The sequence below is a fragment of the Phaseolus vulgaris genome, chromosome 1 (assembly GCF_051622355.1).
Source record: "Phaseolus vulgaris cultivar YP4 chromosome 1, ASM5162235v1, whole genome shotgun sequence".
NCBI classification, from domain to species: Eukaryota; Viridiplantae; Streptophyta; class Magnoliopsida; order Fabales; family Fabaceae; genus Phaseolus; species Phaseolus vulgaris.
In genome coordinates, this window is record NC_143498.1 from 47,261,970 (window position 1) to 47,277,716 (window position 15,747).

Genomic DNA, 15,747 nt, shown 5'->3' on the forward strand with positions numbered 1-15,747 from the left:
TTAAAAAATAAAATTTAACTTTAATTCAATTTTAAAATTAATTTATAAAGTAAAATTTATATTCTATTTTTTTTTTAATTGATATGTGATTTCTAACACTTCCTTTTAATATTGAAATCATGTGTACGAGATTATATATTAATGCGTCATTCATTAATGATTCGATAAATTTATAACTTTCTAATATAGATTTTGAATGAATCTAATATCTAGATGATGTTTTAAATCTAATTCAATTTTATCAAATTAATTTATATATTATTAAATGTTTTTATCTTTCATATATCATTATTTTCAAGCATTTACAGTATTCAAAACAAAATTCAACATAAATAAAATGCATCCGATGTACTATGTTGTATTTGTTAGCAACTCTATTTTACTTTAAATTTACGTTAAAAGTTTACAAAAATGTAGAAACTAATATATTTAACTTCCAGGTCCACTGTCTATAAATATACGGAAACAAAGATTTTGAAATCGCTGAAAGGTTCCCAACAAATATACATAATTGATTATCAAAATTACATTGGTAGAGTGAAACTCCATTCCAACATTCTGGACAATTATAGTATTAAAATCTCATAACAAAAGAAAATACACTTTAAGTTCTTTTTAAGAGCTGAGTTTTTTATAATTACAGTAAAAAAAGGCGACTTAATAAAGAAAACTATAAATAGAATGTTATTTATTTCTTCTAACAACTAACCATTTTTAATTGAATTATATTTTCAAATCTGATAGTTAGATTGAACGTAACTTTTACATAAATTTGTGTATGAATACTATTTAACGAATTATTGATATAAATTAAAATTGGTATAATAGATACTTTAAATATATAGAAATATTTATTTGAATGAAAATTTTCGTTTATATTTATAGTGATATAAAGTTACAATTCAATTATTGATAAAATTAATTTTTTATATAAAGTTAGTCATGAGTAAAAAGTAGTAAAAATTAGAATGTGTTGTTTATTGAGTGGAGACATTTCATAAATTTGGATAAGGAGTGTTAAGAGGGCTGCATCCGCCACTTTCCTTTCCTTGACAGAATAATTTTGGGATAATGACGAGTTGAAAATATTAAAGACATTATTTTCCCCTTTTGGAAGAAAAAGTTGCAGTGAATTAGAGGTAGCTATAAATGAAATTTGGTATGCAAAACGCCAAACGGTAACTGTCTTTTGTAAGAGCTTTTCAACACTCACACTTTCATACTTAAACATAACACAACTTTCGCTGTTTGCTTTCCCAGAACAACTTCCTCTCTCTTTCTCTCTCTTCATTCGTATCAATTATAAAAATATAAAACTGAATAAAATATTCCACTAGTATATATGTGAATGCACATGAAACTCTGAATGGTCCCGTGAGAGTGCGTGAGATCTAGTTAGAGCGATTGGCAGATGAAGAAAAGAGAAGAAGCAGAGAAGAGAAGAGAAGGTAAATATTTTCTTCACAACCCTAACTGTACGGTAATATCTGTCATCACCATCGTCCTTGAATTTCGTGCGAATGTTTATCCCTACTTCCCTTGCAAGTTGCATCTGATCCAATCCAAAGTTCTCTTACTTCACCTTTTCCATTCACTCAGGGATTTCACCTCTTTCGCTTTTTCTGCTATGGCGTTTCCTTTTTCTCCGTGATTTTGGACCCGAGTTCTGTTTTGCTACTTGTCTTGTACTCTTTCCGTGATTCACTGAATAGTTAATTTGTTTTAACTCTCGAATGCTGTAGTATTTGTTTCTCTGATTATGCTATTGCCGAGGATGGTGTGTTGATTGTCTGATTTTTTGTTTTTTGAGGGAGTTTTCATGTGGATTTGCTTGCGTTTTACTTTTTTAGAGGCTTAGTAGTGATGACGAATTCTCGAGTGATGAATTAGTGTTCTGCTGTTTAACTATTTTCTGTGATGTTTTTGTTTTGGTGCTAATATTGTTGTTACATTGATCAACTTGATGGTGCAGGATGGGGAAATTCGAGTGGAGAAGTAATGATTATGGGTGTGTTTGAGAAATGATAGTCAGGGAGCTGTTTATGAAGTTTGACATCAATTGGACTGATTTTCAGTCGTGTTGACTTGATTGAAGATCTCAGTTTTCTATCCGATGATCACAGCTGATAGTTGAAAATTATTGGCAGGCTGCTGGCATACACTGATGTGCTATGTGTTAAACTTTTGGAAGTTGCAAGTGCTTTTAGCAGCTTAGTTTACATATTTGAAGCTGCTAACATATCTGTGATTGTAATAAATAGAATCTATTGACAGAAATATAGTTAAGTTGTAGTAATGGAATTGTCTATGGGTCATCGAGAGTTTTAGCTACTTCAAAGTGTTTGTTACGTTCTGAGTATCATATTCTTTTCAGTAGCCTTATTGTTGCTGGTATGAAATCAAAGAGTAAAATGGAGGCAGAGACATTGAGTCCCAACCATCCTCCTAGCTTTCTTCGTCAGTCACTTCCTGCTATTGTACCTATGCTTTTGATGTCTACAGGATATGTTGACCCTGGAAAGTGGGTAGCGACCGTTGAAGGTGGGGCACGGTTTGGGTTTGATCTGATGGCTTTCATGCTTATTTTCAATTTTGCTGCTATATTCTGTCAGTACATATCTGCAAGGATTGGCGTAGTTACTGGAAAGAATCTAGCTCAGGTATTTTGTCTTCCATTTCAATGATTTATAAAATTATGCTGTTGAGCTAATAAGACTGCGTTACTTTGAAAAGCTTCTGCATTCTGAGATGCTCTTTATCCAGCATGGTATTCACACCCTGTTAAATAAGTCGTTGCTCATTAGGAAGAACATTGAGAAGAAATCACTTCACAAAAGGAAATGAACCCAAAAAGAATTACTTGTGTGTGTTTCATCTAATTTTTCCAAAATAAACCACATTATTTGAGTTTAATACAGATTAATTAGTGGTATTTTCCTAGGAAGCACCGACACCTCTGCAGAACAGTGAGGTGTCGGACAATTTTCAGATACGATACTTGTTGAACACTCATGTTCGACACTTGTCAACCATTTCAAAATTAAAAAAAAAAATAATTCAGCTTAGACATCTTGGACACCTCTTTGACATGTCTTCAGCATGAGTTAAAAAATGAGTCGACACCTATTTTTAACTAAACACTTTCTAGACACTACTATTATAAAAAATTAAGAGAAATTAAAAGAAAACAACTTATTATAAATAATGCATGACTTAACATTTCTTGTGATGTTTGTTTTATAAGACTTGGCTAGTTATTTTAACTACTAAGAGATATGTTTCTTAGAATTCTATTGTGAGGATTGTTGTTATTAGGAAAACTATGCAACTTATTAATTTGTTTTTACAGTGTACATTGTATAAATCTTAATTCTCAATTAATATTTTTGTCATGCTGATCATTTATCAATGATACTTCATAGGTACTATCAATCTTCTACCATTGAATCTTATTAATATAATCTCCTTTTAGTTTTGATTCTTGACAGACTTAGAAGTTTATAAAAGAATTGTTTTTTTCTTATAAAGTTTTGATTTTTGGTTTCTTTAGCTTGGACCACATACAGTACCTTGTTTTATCAAGCTAATTAAGTATCCTTATATTTAAAATTAATGTTCATAAATTGAATCAATTAATTAGTTTTAAAGCTTCATTTGTTTAAAAGTCATCCACCAAAAAAATCAAATTTCACTCAACATAAAATAAAATAAATCAGAACATTACCCTCTTCAAACCCTAATTTCACATTTTATAAATCTTTTAAATTTTATCAAATTTCCTCTGAATTAATAACTTTTAAACTTTAAATGTAATTCATGTTCCCAATTTATTATAAGCCTCCAAATAGAAATAGAAGGAAATTAACAAGAAGCCCAAATATACTTAGTTTTAAAAAAAAGAGGGACTTAATTGGCTAAAAAAAGCTTAGGTGACTAAAATAACACAGTCTAAACCAAAAGGAGAAAAAAAATACGATTAAGTTTTTATAGAAATGCAATGATGATCAATGTTGTCTTTTACACTTCCTTTAAAAGGGTGTCTTGGAAGTTGGAAGTATGATATTACATTTAATTATTAATATTGTTTGTTTCTTCCATCTTAAAAGAATAACTAAGTAGAAGGAATATTCCCTCCATAATAATTTCTTATCCCCGCATTTTTCCTTATTATTTTTTCCTCAATTTTGTTACCACTTTCATGAAACTAAGAGTTTATAATATTATTGGTATTATTGGAATTGAGGCAATAAGCAGGGCTGCCTAATGGTCATTTAGGAAACATTCCCAATTGCAAGCCTCCATTTTAAGAAAAATTGTTTGAGCCATATTAGTTTAATATTAGTTTACCATTAGGGTTCATATAATTTGGACTTATGACGTAACTTAACCCATCAAATTGGTTGAGATGAGGATTGCCTAGCCGTATGAGGGCTATATTGGTCACATCCTTAGTTATCATAAGATCTCAACATACCTCCTCATGTCGACTGGGCATTTGGAGCATGGACAAATGTGAGTGGCCTGGTAACAGCAGCCCCTCATGCCTAGAAATAGACATCTAGAGTGTGAGCATATACTATGGGTAGCTCAATAACAATAATAGGATAGCTGTAATTCCAGTTTAAAATTAGGTATCTATCTGGATCTAAGTTAACTCCACAAATAAGGTGATGGTATTTTACATAAATGCATACATACATAAAACTCCACTAGTATCTTATGATAATGCTAATTACAGTATTTACATAATCTAACATGTTTGCTCTAGTTGATTACTGGGTTTGCAGTTGATTTCTGTCATTTTTGTATTTCTACCTCTTACTCATGTAGACAAGTTCACACATGCTGCTTACAAAAGCAAGCTCAGATAAGGCTTCGTTCATGTACTTAACTGGGGTGTTTTTCTTATAGACTAACATAACTTTCTTTATTCAAAGATTTGCAGTGATGAGTATGATACATGGACATGTATGCTCCTTGGAGTTCAAACAGAACTTTCAGTGATAATGCTAGACCTTAACATGGTAATATTCTTGATTAACCTCAAAGATTTCTCTGGCTCTTACACAATGAATTTCATTTATACATATCAAACTTTTTTACTTGAAGCTATGATTTTACCTGTTTTGCAAGATCTTGGGCATGGCACAAGGGTTAAATCTTATTTTTGGGTGGGACTTGTTCAGTTGTGTCTTTTTAGCTGCCACTGGTGTTGTTTTTCACATACTTCTTGCAGTCTTACTTGTAAGTATCATCATTTGCTTATTCATAAATCTCTTTTGAACAACACTATACTTATCAAATTGCTTTGTCTAGGACATTGAGAAGGAAAAATTCCTAGGCCAGTTTGTTGCAGGCTTTGTATTGGTTTCTTTTATACTTGGAATGCTTATCAATCAACCGGAAATTCCATTTTCTATGAATGGAATACTAATAAGATTGAGTGGGGAGAGTGCATTTGTGCTAATGAGTCTTCTAGGAGCAAATCTTGTACCTCACAACTTTTACCTTCATTCCTCTATTGTACAGGTATTATTTCCTCTCATTTTTAACTTTCCTCTATGCATATACAATGAAATGTCTGCATCCGTGGCATGCTGCAAAAACAATATCTTTAATTTGTTTGTGGATATTTTTGCTCATCATATTTTGCTTGTTCATAAAGGAGAAATCTTCCTCTTGCAAAATGGTAAGAGGCTTTCATGGGCAGTTGCCTTGCTGCTGGACTGCTGAAGGTTTACTATCTTTGATAAATCTTATGCTCAAGTTTACAAGTACTTTGAGCAATGCTGGACTGTAACTTCCTCTTTATTATAGAATGATACACTTATTATTAGTTATTCTTACTTGATTGCGTATACTAGTAGAAAAACCTTGTGTTGTGAGTGGTTTTCTACCAAATCGCTCTGCTGTTATATCATCAGATTGTTTTTTTATCTAATGGAGTCATGAAAATTATACAGTCAATGTTTGAACACTTTCTGATTTGATTGTGGAAACCAAAACGGGCTTTGAGTTCTCTTCCTCAAGCTCTACAAGTACATTATTGGCCCTTGTCTTATGTTTGTTTTCTTTGTTTACATACTCTAAGTTCCTTCAGTTTAATGTTATTTTTGCATGCGCCCTTATGAAGGGAAATGAGGACATTTATATTAGTGCTTTGGATTGTAATGTAATATTAGATGCTTTGAAGTTGGCCCAATGGGATTTCATTGGGGTATTTGTTTCCATGAAGCAGGCTTTGTTTTAAAAAGGGATTTTATGCAGAAAATAAAACTAGCATTCTTTATTAATAGATATTGTTGTTGGGAGGAATGCATCATTCACCAATATGCTAGTAATGGTTTTGAAGTTCCTGTTACCTGTTTCTAGTTAGGTGGCCAACCTCAATTTTAACAGAAGGGTCAGTAACTGATAGTTTCTCTTTGATAATATGGTTTGGGCAAGTGCTCCATCCACTGTATGTTACTTGCATGGGAACCTGTACACTTTGTATAACAGTTTTTTGAAATTGTCAAAATAATATAATGATGCGATTCGATAAAATAAAAAGACTTTTAGCAGAATGTTTTTAGTAATCATTTAGATTTTATCCTATGGAACACTTTGATCCATGTTTTTTAATTATCTTACTATAAGGATGTTCATCAGTAGTGCCTTAGATGAGGAAGGTATAAAATGAGCTTACAAAATTTTAGTGGCATACTTAAAATGGAAAAATAAACAGTTTGTCGCATATTCTCAAAGTGACGTTCCTTTACTGATGTTTATTGATACATACAGAATTTACATGTAGTCCCCGGTAGGTTTCTTTTAAGTTTAGGCTGTACAAATGTTTCTCGATAAAATTAGAGCTTCTTAATGTTTCATTTATGAACTTAGGTTCGTCTTTGATCAACCATCAGTTCCCATACAATTTTCATCATTTGTGCACCTAGGTGAAAAAGATTGTACATCATGTTTTATGTCAATCTGAATTTTCTTTCTCTTTTCTTTTCAGTGGCATCAAGGACCGGCAAGCATTTCAAAGAATGCTTTGTGTCATAACCATTTTTTGGCCATATTATGTGTTTTCAGTGGTCTTTATTTGGTAAATAATATGCTGATGACCACCTCGGCAAATGAGTTCTACAGTACCGGGCATGTTCTGCTAACTTTCATGGATGCATTGTCACCAATGGAACAGGTCTCCTTTTCCTCTACAATTGGTTTACAAAGGAATACTTGCAGCATCCTATTTTGCCGTTTGTGTTCTGAATGATGAATAAATATATAATAATCCTAAGATTCTTATGCAGGTCTTACGTAACCCAATGGCTCTACTTGGGTTTTTACTCCTTTTGTTTCTTGCAAATCAAATCACAGCATTAACTTGGAGTTTAGGTGGAGAAGTAGTAGTGCAAGGTTTCTTAAAATTGGATATTCCGGGTTGGCTTCATTATGCTACAATTAGAGTGATTACTGTTTCGTCTGCCCTTTATTTTGTCTGGAGTTCAGGAGCTGAAGGGATGTATCAGCTACTATTATTCACTCAAGTTTTGGTAGCTCTACAACTTCCATCTCAAGTGATCCCCCTTTTTCGTGTTGCTACATCTAGATCAATAATGGGTGTACACAAGATTTCCCAGTTTCTGGAACTTTTGGCATTAATCATATTCATTGGGATGCTTGGCTTGAATATTGTATTTGTGGTAGAAATGATGTTTGGAAATAGTGATTGGGCTAGTGATTTGAGATGGAATGTGGGGAGTGGTGTATCTATCTCGTATGTAGTTCTTCTAACAACTTCTTTTTCATCGTTATGTTTTATGCTTTGGTTAGCTGCCACACCTTTGAGATCTCTTAGTGTTCGATTAGATTCTAAGATATGGAATTGGGATATGCCAAAGACTCTGCCAAATCCACCAATTATTGGCGATAAATCTTATTTAACTGAAACAAGGTGTCGAGAAGATGCATCTATGCAGGTGGAGGAACCCACACCAGCTGTAGCAAAGACCTTGGAGTACCCAGATGTATCATATCCAAGTTTTCATCCTGCTCTACCTAAATCTGTAATGGAACCTGAACTCCATGTGAATGTTGCAAGGGCGAATCATTCTGCTATGTTGGCTTCCACATCAGAGTCAGAAGTTGTAACAACTGTGATTAATAAGATTTCCAATTCTCAATTGGAAGACACCAAAAGTATAACAATGGAAACAAATAACCCGATTGAGAAAACTATGGAAGTTGAAGGAGATTCAAATGTTGAAAGGGATGATGATGATGATGATGGCGATTCATGGGAAGCTGAAGAACCTTCTGGATTAGTGTTAGCAAATGTACCATCTTCAACATCAGATGGCCCTGCATCATTCAGGAGTCTTAATGGCAAAACTGATGAAGGAGGGAATAGCTTTGGAAGTCTTTCGAGAATAGAAGGCTTAGGGCGTGCAGCAAGGCGTCAGCTAGCTTTTGTTCTTGATGAATTCTGGGGACAACTATTTGATTTCCATGGCCATATAACTCAGGAAGCAAAGGCTAATAAAATTGACCTTTTGCTGGGAGTGGGTGTCGATTTAAGACCTACCAGTTCTTTGCAAAAAGTGGATGCATCTAGAAAGGACTATTCTGAATACTCAGGATCTGTAAGAGGTAGAGCTTCTAACACTTTAGCGAACTCTGATCTATATGATTATTCCAAGCAGCCTATGATGCAAAGTAATTCAGAGTCTTATGGTCTCCAAAGGAGTACTTCCTCAATGCGGACAGATCCCATCCAATTAGTGGATGCATATGTGCAGAACTCGACCCACAATCTCCTCGATTCGGGTGAGAGGCGCTATTTCAGTGTGCGTAATCTACATTCATCAGAGGCTCGGGATTATCAACCAGCTACCATACATGGTTATCAGACTGCATCCTATCTTAGTCGACTTGGTAAAGACACAGATTCTGCTAACTTAAATGGTCCAGTGGACTTGTCATCACTGAAATCCCCTTCCATAGTTAATGCAAAGTACAGGGATTCTCTTGCATTTGCTTTGGGGAAAAGGTTGTGTAGTGGTCAAAGTGTAGGCCAACCCCCAGGGTTCCCAAAAGTTGCTATCTCTAGAGATTGCCAATTACAATCTGAGAGGTCTCATTACGATGTTTGCTCTTCTGGATCTGCAGATAATTCAGTCAACTCAGTTAATACTAAAAAGTACCACAGTTTGCCAGACATTTCAGGATACTCCATCCCCCACAGGTCGGCTTATGTGTCTGATAAAAATGCTCCATCGGATGGTTCTGCCGGATATGGATCTTATGCTAGTAGGACGTGTTATCAAAGATTACCATATTCAAATTCTGGAACAAGAACAGGAGGTCATTTGACCTTCAATGAACTCTCTTCATCTAAAGCTTACAACGAGGCACTCTCTTCACAGTTGAACTCTGGTTTTGATACTGGATCCCTCCGATCTAGACTGCCTTGTGAGCAGTTTGGGCCTGAGAAAAATCGTAATATTGCAATGGAAGGTGTCGGAAGTAGGCCTAAGGCAATTGTTCAAGAAACTACATTTGTGGATATGGAGAGGAAACTTCTTCTGTCAGTTAGACTTTGCATTGTGAAGCTCTTAAAATTGGAGGGGTCTGATGGGTTGTTTAGACAGAATGGTGGAGCTGACGAGGATCTGATAGATTCTGTCGCTGTAAGGGAGAAGGTCGTTTGTGAATTAGAAACTAGGGAGACGAGTCAAGTCAATCATGTGGGTGAAGCTCAGTATTGTATTGCTGATAGGAAACTTAGTTTTTCTTCATCTCCAGTTCCTAATTGCGGAGAGGGATGTGTATGGAGAACTGATTTAATAATAAGCTTTGGGGTGTGGTGTATCCACAGTATTCTTAACCTTACACTTGTGGAAAGCCGGCCAGAGCTTTGGGGGAAATACACGTACGTTCTCAATCGCCTCCAGGTAAATTATCTTAACTGTTTCCTATCTTAAGTAATCAGATTATTTATATTTCAGCTGCTCTCTTCTCTTACCTGTATAATTTCTCCAGTACATTTGGCAGTTCTATATTTTATTTCACTTCTTTTTTTGCTCTATGAGCAGGGCATCATTGATCCGGCTTTCTTTAAGCCTCGTAGTCCCTTGGCCCCATGCTTTTGCCTTCAAGTTCTAACGGCGCATCAGCGAAAGTTAAACCCCCATCTTTCGAATGAGATGATACTCCCAACTGCTAAACCAGGCCGGGGCAAATGCACAACTGCATCAGGGTTGCTTGAACTTATCAAGGATGTGGAGCTTGCGATCTCTTGCAGGAAAGGACGTACAGGAACTGTTGCAGGTGATGTGGCTTTCCCTAAGGGGAAGGAAAATTTGGCGTCTGTTCTCAAACGGTACAAGCGGAGGTTATCTAACAAGCCAGCGGGCACTAATGAAGGTACAGGCTCGCGCAAGACCCCACGTTAGCACCGTACAACCAGTAGCATTTGCGTTGACAGAATCAGTGTTAATTGAGCTGTTTTGTAATTTACTTTCTAAAGCAGCTCATGCTATCAAGAAATGTTGTCCCCGTGTATCAGTTTCCTTGCTGATCATGCAGCAAATTTAATCCAATGTATGTTACATACACGATGGGCAAGATGTACTGTACGCAAGTGCGGCAAAATCTAAGTAAAAAATGGTTAGATAAAAAGTTAGTTAGATTTTTTTTGCTCGTTTATGGTTAAAAATCTAACCTCTGCATAGAAGGATGGGAAAGTAATGTTTTGAAATAATTATTACATCAAGTCTTTTAGTGAGATGTTAACAACAAAACTGACAATAAAGTTTACTACGAGGTTGTTAGTATTAATAGAATTCAGGTTGATCCCTCTAAGAGGATTGTTTATTCTAGAATCAAAACTAATGATAGTTCGTTTACAATTGCCTCAGCCTGTATATGACAAACTTGTGTTCATAAGTTTCAATCCAGAGCTGACATTTTATTTGGCACGGGAAACTTTGTTCTATTGCTTACTATACTAGGATATATGTTACTCTCTGTCGTTTTCCGTAAGAACAAATTAATAAGTTCAATGGGTTATGAAAATTTAGATAATAATATTATGTTTGTCTTTATTGATTGATTTTAATTCTTTTGATATTAATTATTAATATATTTATTTTCTTAATTTTTATTGATTAAATATGTGCATAGTTAAAATAAGGTTATCTTTATAGAAGATAAAGTTCTGCAGATGCTAAAATATTAATATATTTCACTTATTTTTATTTATTTAATTTAGAAAATTAACTCCAATTAAAGGTACTTTATATACAAGGAGGATTTAATTACATTTTGAATTCTGTTATTTATTTAATTTGTTCAATTTTATTCTTTTATTAGTGAAATTTTAAATCAAGTTTCTTAATATATTTTTTTTTATAGAAAAATTCTATTTACTTGTTATGCTTCCAACTAATACACGATGATCACAAATTTAAAAACAACCATAAACAAGAAAACAAGGTAAGCTAGAATATAACTTTAGTTAAAATAATTCAATTACAAATACATGAATCATCATAATTCATCAATATTAATGTACTAGACACTCGAGTAAATAACGCATCTTTAATATCACTCATACCAGAAATTAACATACATACATAGACATTTGACTATATTTTCGAAAGATTCGTGCATAGAACTTAGATTCAGAGATATACAATGTCATACTACTCCCCTCTATGACATCTCTCCACACACTTATATGCACATATGAATATCTAAATCAGATCATCTCAGTTATTTTTAAATCGCAGACTCAGTCAGAGGAATCTCCTTCAACTCTCACCACTTGATAATATTCATCTATATGATTCCAAGATATTTTATTCTAGACAAATTATTAATTCAATGCACATCTTAACAATCTCAACATGATATTTTTTTTCTAAAAATACCATGTCTAGATCACATTTTCATATAATTTATTGTTCCTATCACATATCAATATACCATTTAATCACACAAAAATTTGTATTTTCAAAACAATTAGAAAATACATAAAAAAAAATCACAAATAGGTAAATTCAATATTTCAAATATATGTATAATTAAAATTTACTAATAATTTAATTAAAGCAACAAACAACTATGTAAGAAACAATTGTCAAACAACTTTAAGTTTTTTAAAATATGTTTTCGCGTAGGGAGCTGGTGTTGAGTGAACTTGAGGTAGAGAACACCCTAAAAGTGCACCTTATTTTGCTTGAGTGTAGGAGAGTGGTATTGAGCCAAACTGAAACAGAGAGTACCCCAAAATTGTAATTTATTTCGCTTGAGCACAAGGACCCCAACTGCATCTTATTCTGTTTGACGTAGGGAGTTGACACTGAGTTGAGTCCAGGTAAAGCACGCCAGAAATGCAAGTCATGGTATTAATATAACCTTTTTAAATTACTAAAATAAATCTCAGTCATTTATGATCACTGCTAAAAACATTTTCAGTTAAAGAAATTTTCAAACTTTAACTTTTTACTCACTTATTTACTATATCAAACCATTAACTTTGGTATTACTCTTCCCAAAATAAAACATACATATTCTTAAATAGATTCATATTGAAGCTTTGCATAAATTCGTTATTTATTATCCGATCAACTTTAAATTTAATTTAATTTTATAAAATTGATTTATTGTACAAGTGGTATAATAGTAACTCTAATAAATCCAACTATCCTATATTATAAAGTGACTTATATTCATTGAATATAATTAATTAATACGTATACAAAATTGGAATTCATATAAATCTGTGTATAGCGTAGAAAAGAAAGGTAGTTGGTAAATTAGTCCATGGTGTATATAAATGCATCATCCAAATTCTCAAGCGCAACCACATTCACTCGTTCATTCAATCAACCACCAAGAAATCATCAACAGTGCTCTGATTAAACCCTCAGAAAGGTTGAATTTATACGTTTCAAGCCGTCCAACCATGTTGCGACACGTGGGTAACGTTTCTCATACAAACCGTGTGACTAGCTTCTAATTTATTGCTGCTCCACCACCTCCATTCACGTAATCCTCAGATCGCATCAATTCTTCCCTTCAATCTTCCATTAAAGACCTTCTCTGTTTCAGAGGCTGCTTCCTTCACTAACAGGTACGCGTTTCCTCATTTCTCAATTCAATTTCTTTTTCCCATTCAAACAATATGTGCCAAATTTCATTAAACCATCATTTCTTAATTCTCAACTTAATTCTTATTTCAATTTTCGAATAAAACTCCTATGTCGCTCAATCATGCTTCACTTCAGGTTTTCTATTTTTCTAGTTTCGAAAATTCAATAACGAATATTTTTGAGTTCTGAGGGATGAACATGTCATGTGGTAGGTATAATTTATAAATAAAGACAAAAAAAAAGAGTAAAGTTGAGACTTCAGAATGGGATTCGTGGTGGTGATATCATTGCCCTTGATATTGTTCATCTTGATATTGGCTTTGGTGTGTTACATGTTGGGCCGGGCCAAGGGTCGGCGACAAAACCCACAGCAATATGGGCCTCCCGTTCCTCCAGCACAGGCCCAACCCAAATAACCACAGGCCTAGAAATGCTACCCTTTTGTCATTACTGTTGCGACTCTGGATTTGTGTTTCTTCATCATCAACACTCAACATGCAGGCACTTTGGATTGGAGTTTTGAAACTGTTGTGTAATTATACATATATTTGTGTATACTATAAACACAGAGAGGTTTGTTTCTTGGGTAACATGGTTATGTACACAGTTGATTAAAAACTAGTGCCATGGAAGGCTATTCATAACTTGATATTGAATAAAATACTAGAGTATATTGAAAGTTGTTTCCACATTAGTGGTATATTAGGTGATTAAATATTGCCACCCTGGTTAATTAGTTGCTCATGTGATTTCTTATTCGATTTTGATGTTTAGATTATAGTTAGTTTCATCTCATTTCTTGCCATCTGATTATGATTTTGTCGCATATCCAAAAAATGGAGGCAGTAGTTACCACTAGCATAGTAAGAACTAATTATATATTATTACACAATCATCTTTTTAGTTTAGTGTTGTTTATTCATCAACCTTATATACGTAATGAGGATAATGAGAGTGATGCACCATTGCAGTATGCATATGAAAAGACACCTGAAACTTCAAATGAAGTAAACAATAATTGGAGAGGGACATGAGAGCTCCAATTTAGTTTTGTTGAGGAAGAAGTAGGAGTGATTTTATTACAGTGAGAAAAATGTAAGAAAACTAATTGTCCATGGTTAACTTGCTAAGAATGAAGCAAGGGGTGATTTTCAAAATAAGAGCTTTGTAAAATAACATACATGTTGCAGGTATATAGAATCAAACAAGCAACTAGGTAGTAAATGGTTGACAAAATTGATGATTAACTAAAGATTCATCCCACCATGACTAGTTCTAGGGCCTTTTATTATCTTAAAACGGACTTTGGATTTATTATAGGAAAGAGACCAAGACATCCAGATTAATAAGAGAAGAAGGGGAGAGAATAGAGGATGATTATAAGAAGTAATATGAACATGTATTTTATTATTTTCATGAAGTCTTAAAAGAAGAATCCTAGATCAACTTATAATATTGACTCATGCCAGGGTGTCTCTCATTTTGACATATTTTATGCTTGTCAAAATTCTTGAAAAAAATAATCAAGACATTACTAAAAAATAGAGATAAAAAATTAGTTATATACAACTAAATTAAATACTATTTTAGAAATTAAAAAATTATTGATATATAAAATAATTTTTATTATTAATAGAAATTTATAAAATATTTTTTAAATTGATATCTAAATTAGTTACCAAGGTTCTAATTTCTAATATTTTAAATTCTAAATTAGTCTCTACAATATTAATAGAAACTAATTTAAAATATAAGGTAGTTAGTAGTTAAAATCTTGGTAGTGTCTATGGCTACTGATCTGTCCAAATTAAGAAGTTGTAATGTGTTTTGTGCATGTCTTTTGGTTTATGTATCCTCCTCGCAAGATCGATTTGTTGATGTTGACATTTGGTTATTTGGAGCTCTTTAACTTACTGTCAAAGATCTTGTTTAGTAGTTAGATTTTATGTCGTGTTTGAGGGTATAGTCTTTTTGGTGGGTTGATGTAATTGTATTTGTTGGGATTCTGGATCTTGATTTGGTAGGTTTATGGTTAATGTGTTGTAATGTCTTATGGATCCTTAGTTGGTTGGGTGCTAGGAAACTTGTTTTGGGTGTTTTGTATAAGGGTTAGGGCACCCTTAAAGTATCTCATTTATTTTATTTATTCTTTTCTGATAAAAAAGAGTTAAAATCTTGGTAGGTAATGGTTAAATACCAATATAAAAACTACTTTATAAATTTTTATTAATAATAAAAACTACTTTAAATATCAATAATTTTTTAATTTACAATAGGATCTTTAATTTACTCTAACTAATTATTCTAGTTATTTCACATTGATTTAAATGATGTTTCTTCAAGAGTTAATTTGGATATCAATTTTTGTCGGCTAATGGAAACGAAACTAACATTCACATTTTACTAATTATTTATAGGCTTTTATCACATAATGGATGCAATTTAACAAGTAATATACATATAAAGACATATTTTAAAAAATTAAAAATTATAATATTGAATAAGTGGTGGTAGCAAACATGACTTTAAAATGAAGAAATTGTATTTACATATATGATTTTAGTTCATAAAAAAAATTGTTGATCTCATTTGACCCTAAGCC

The 15,747-nt window shown here is 33.0% G+C and overlaps 1 protein-coding gene and 1 long non-coding RNA gene across 2 annotated transcripts; both read left to right on the plus strand.

The window, feature by feature from the left end:
- Nucleotides 1–1,130: 1,130 nt before the first annotated feature.
- On the plus strand, nucleotides 1,131–10,676 carry LOC137814456 (ethylene-insensitive protein 2.2-like). Its single transcript, XM_068617214.2, is given in 9 exon segments — nucleotides 1,131–1,448; nucleotides 1,973–2,660; nucleotides 4,938–5,024; nucleotides 5,134–5,244; nucleotides 5,317–5,529; nucleotides 7,001–7,186; nucleotides 7,299–9,941; nucleotides 10,083–10,428; nucleotides 10,431–10,676. Coding segments are annotated over 8 exon segments (3,882 nt in total). The 5' UTR covers nucleotides 1,131–1,448; nucleotides 1,973–2,393; the 3' UTR covers nucleotides 10,460–10,676.
- Nucleotides 10,677–12,794: 2,118 nt separating this feature from the next.
- On the plus strand, nucleotides 12,795–13,824 carry LOC137814457 (uncharacterized). Its single transcript, XR_011081648.1, has 2 exons — nucleotides 12,795–13,126; nucleotides 13,358–13,824. It is a non-coding gene; the product is annotated as an uncharacterized LOC137814457 (long non-coding RNA).
- Nucleotides 13,825–15,747: the final 1,923 nt, after the last annotated feature.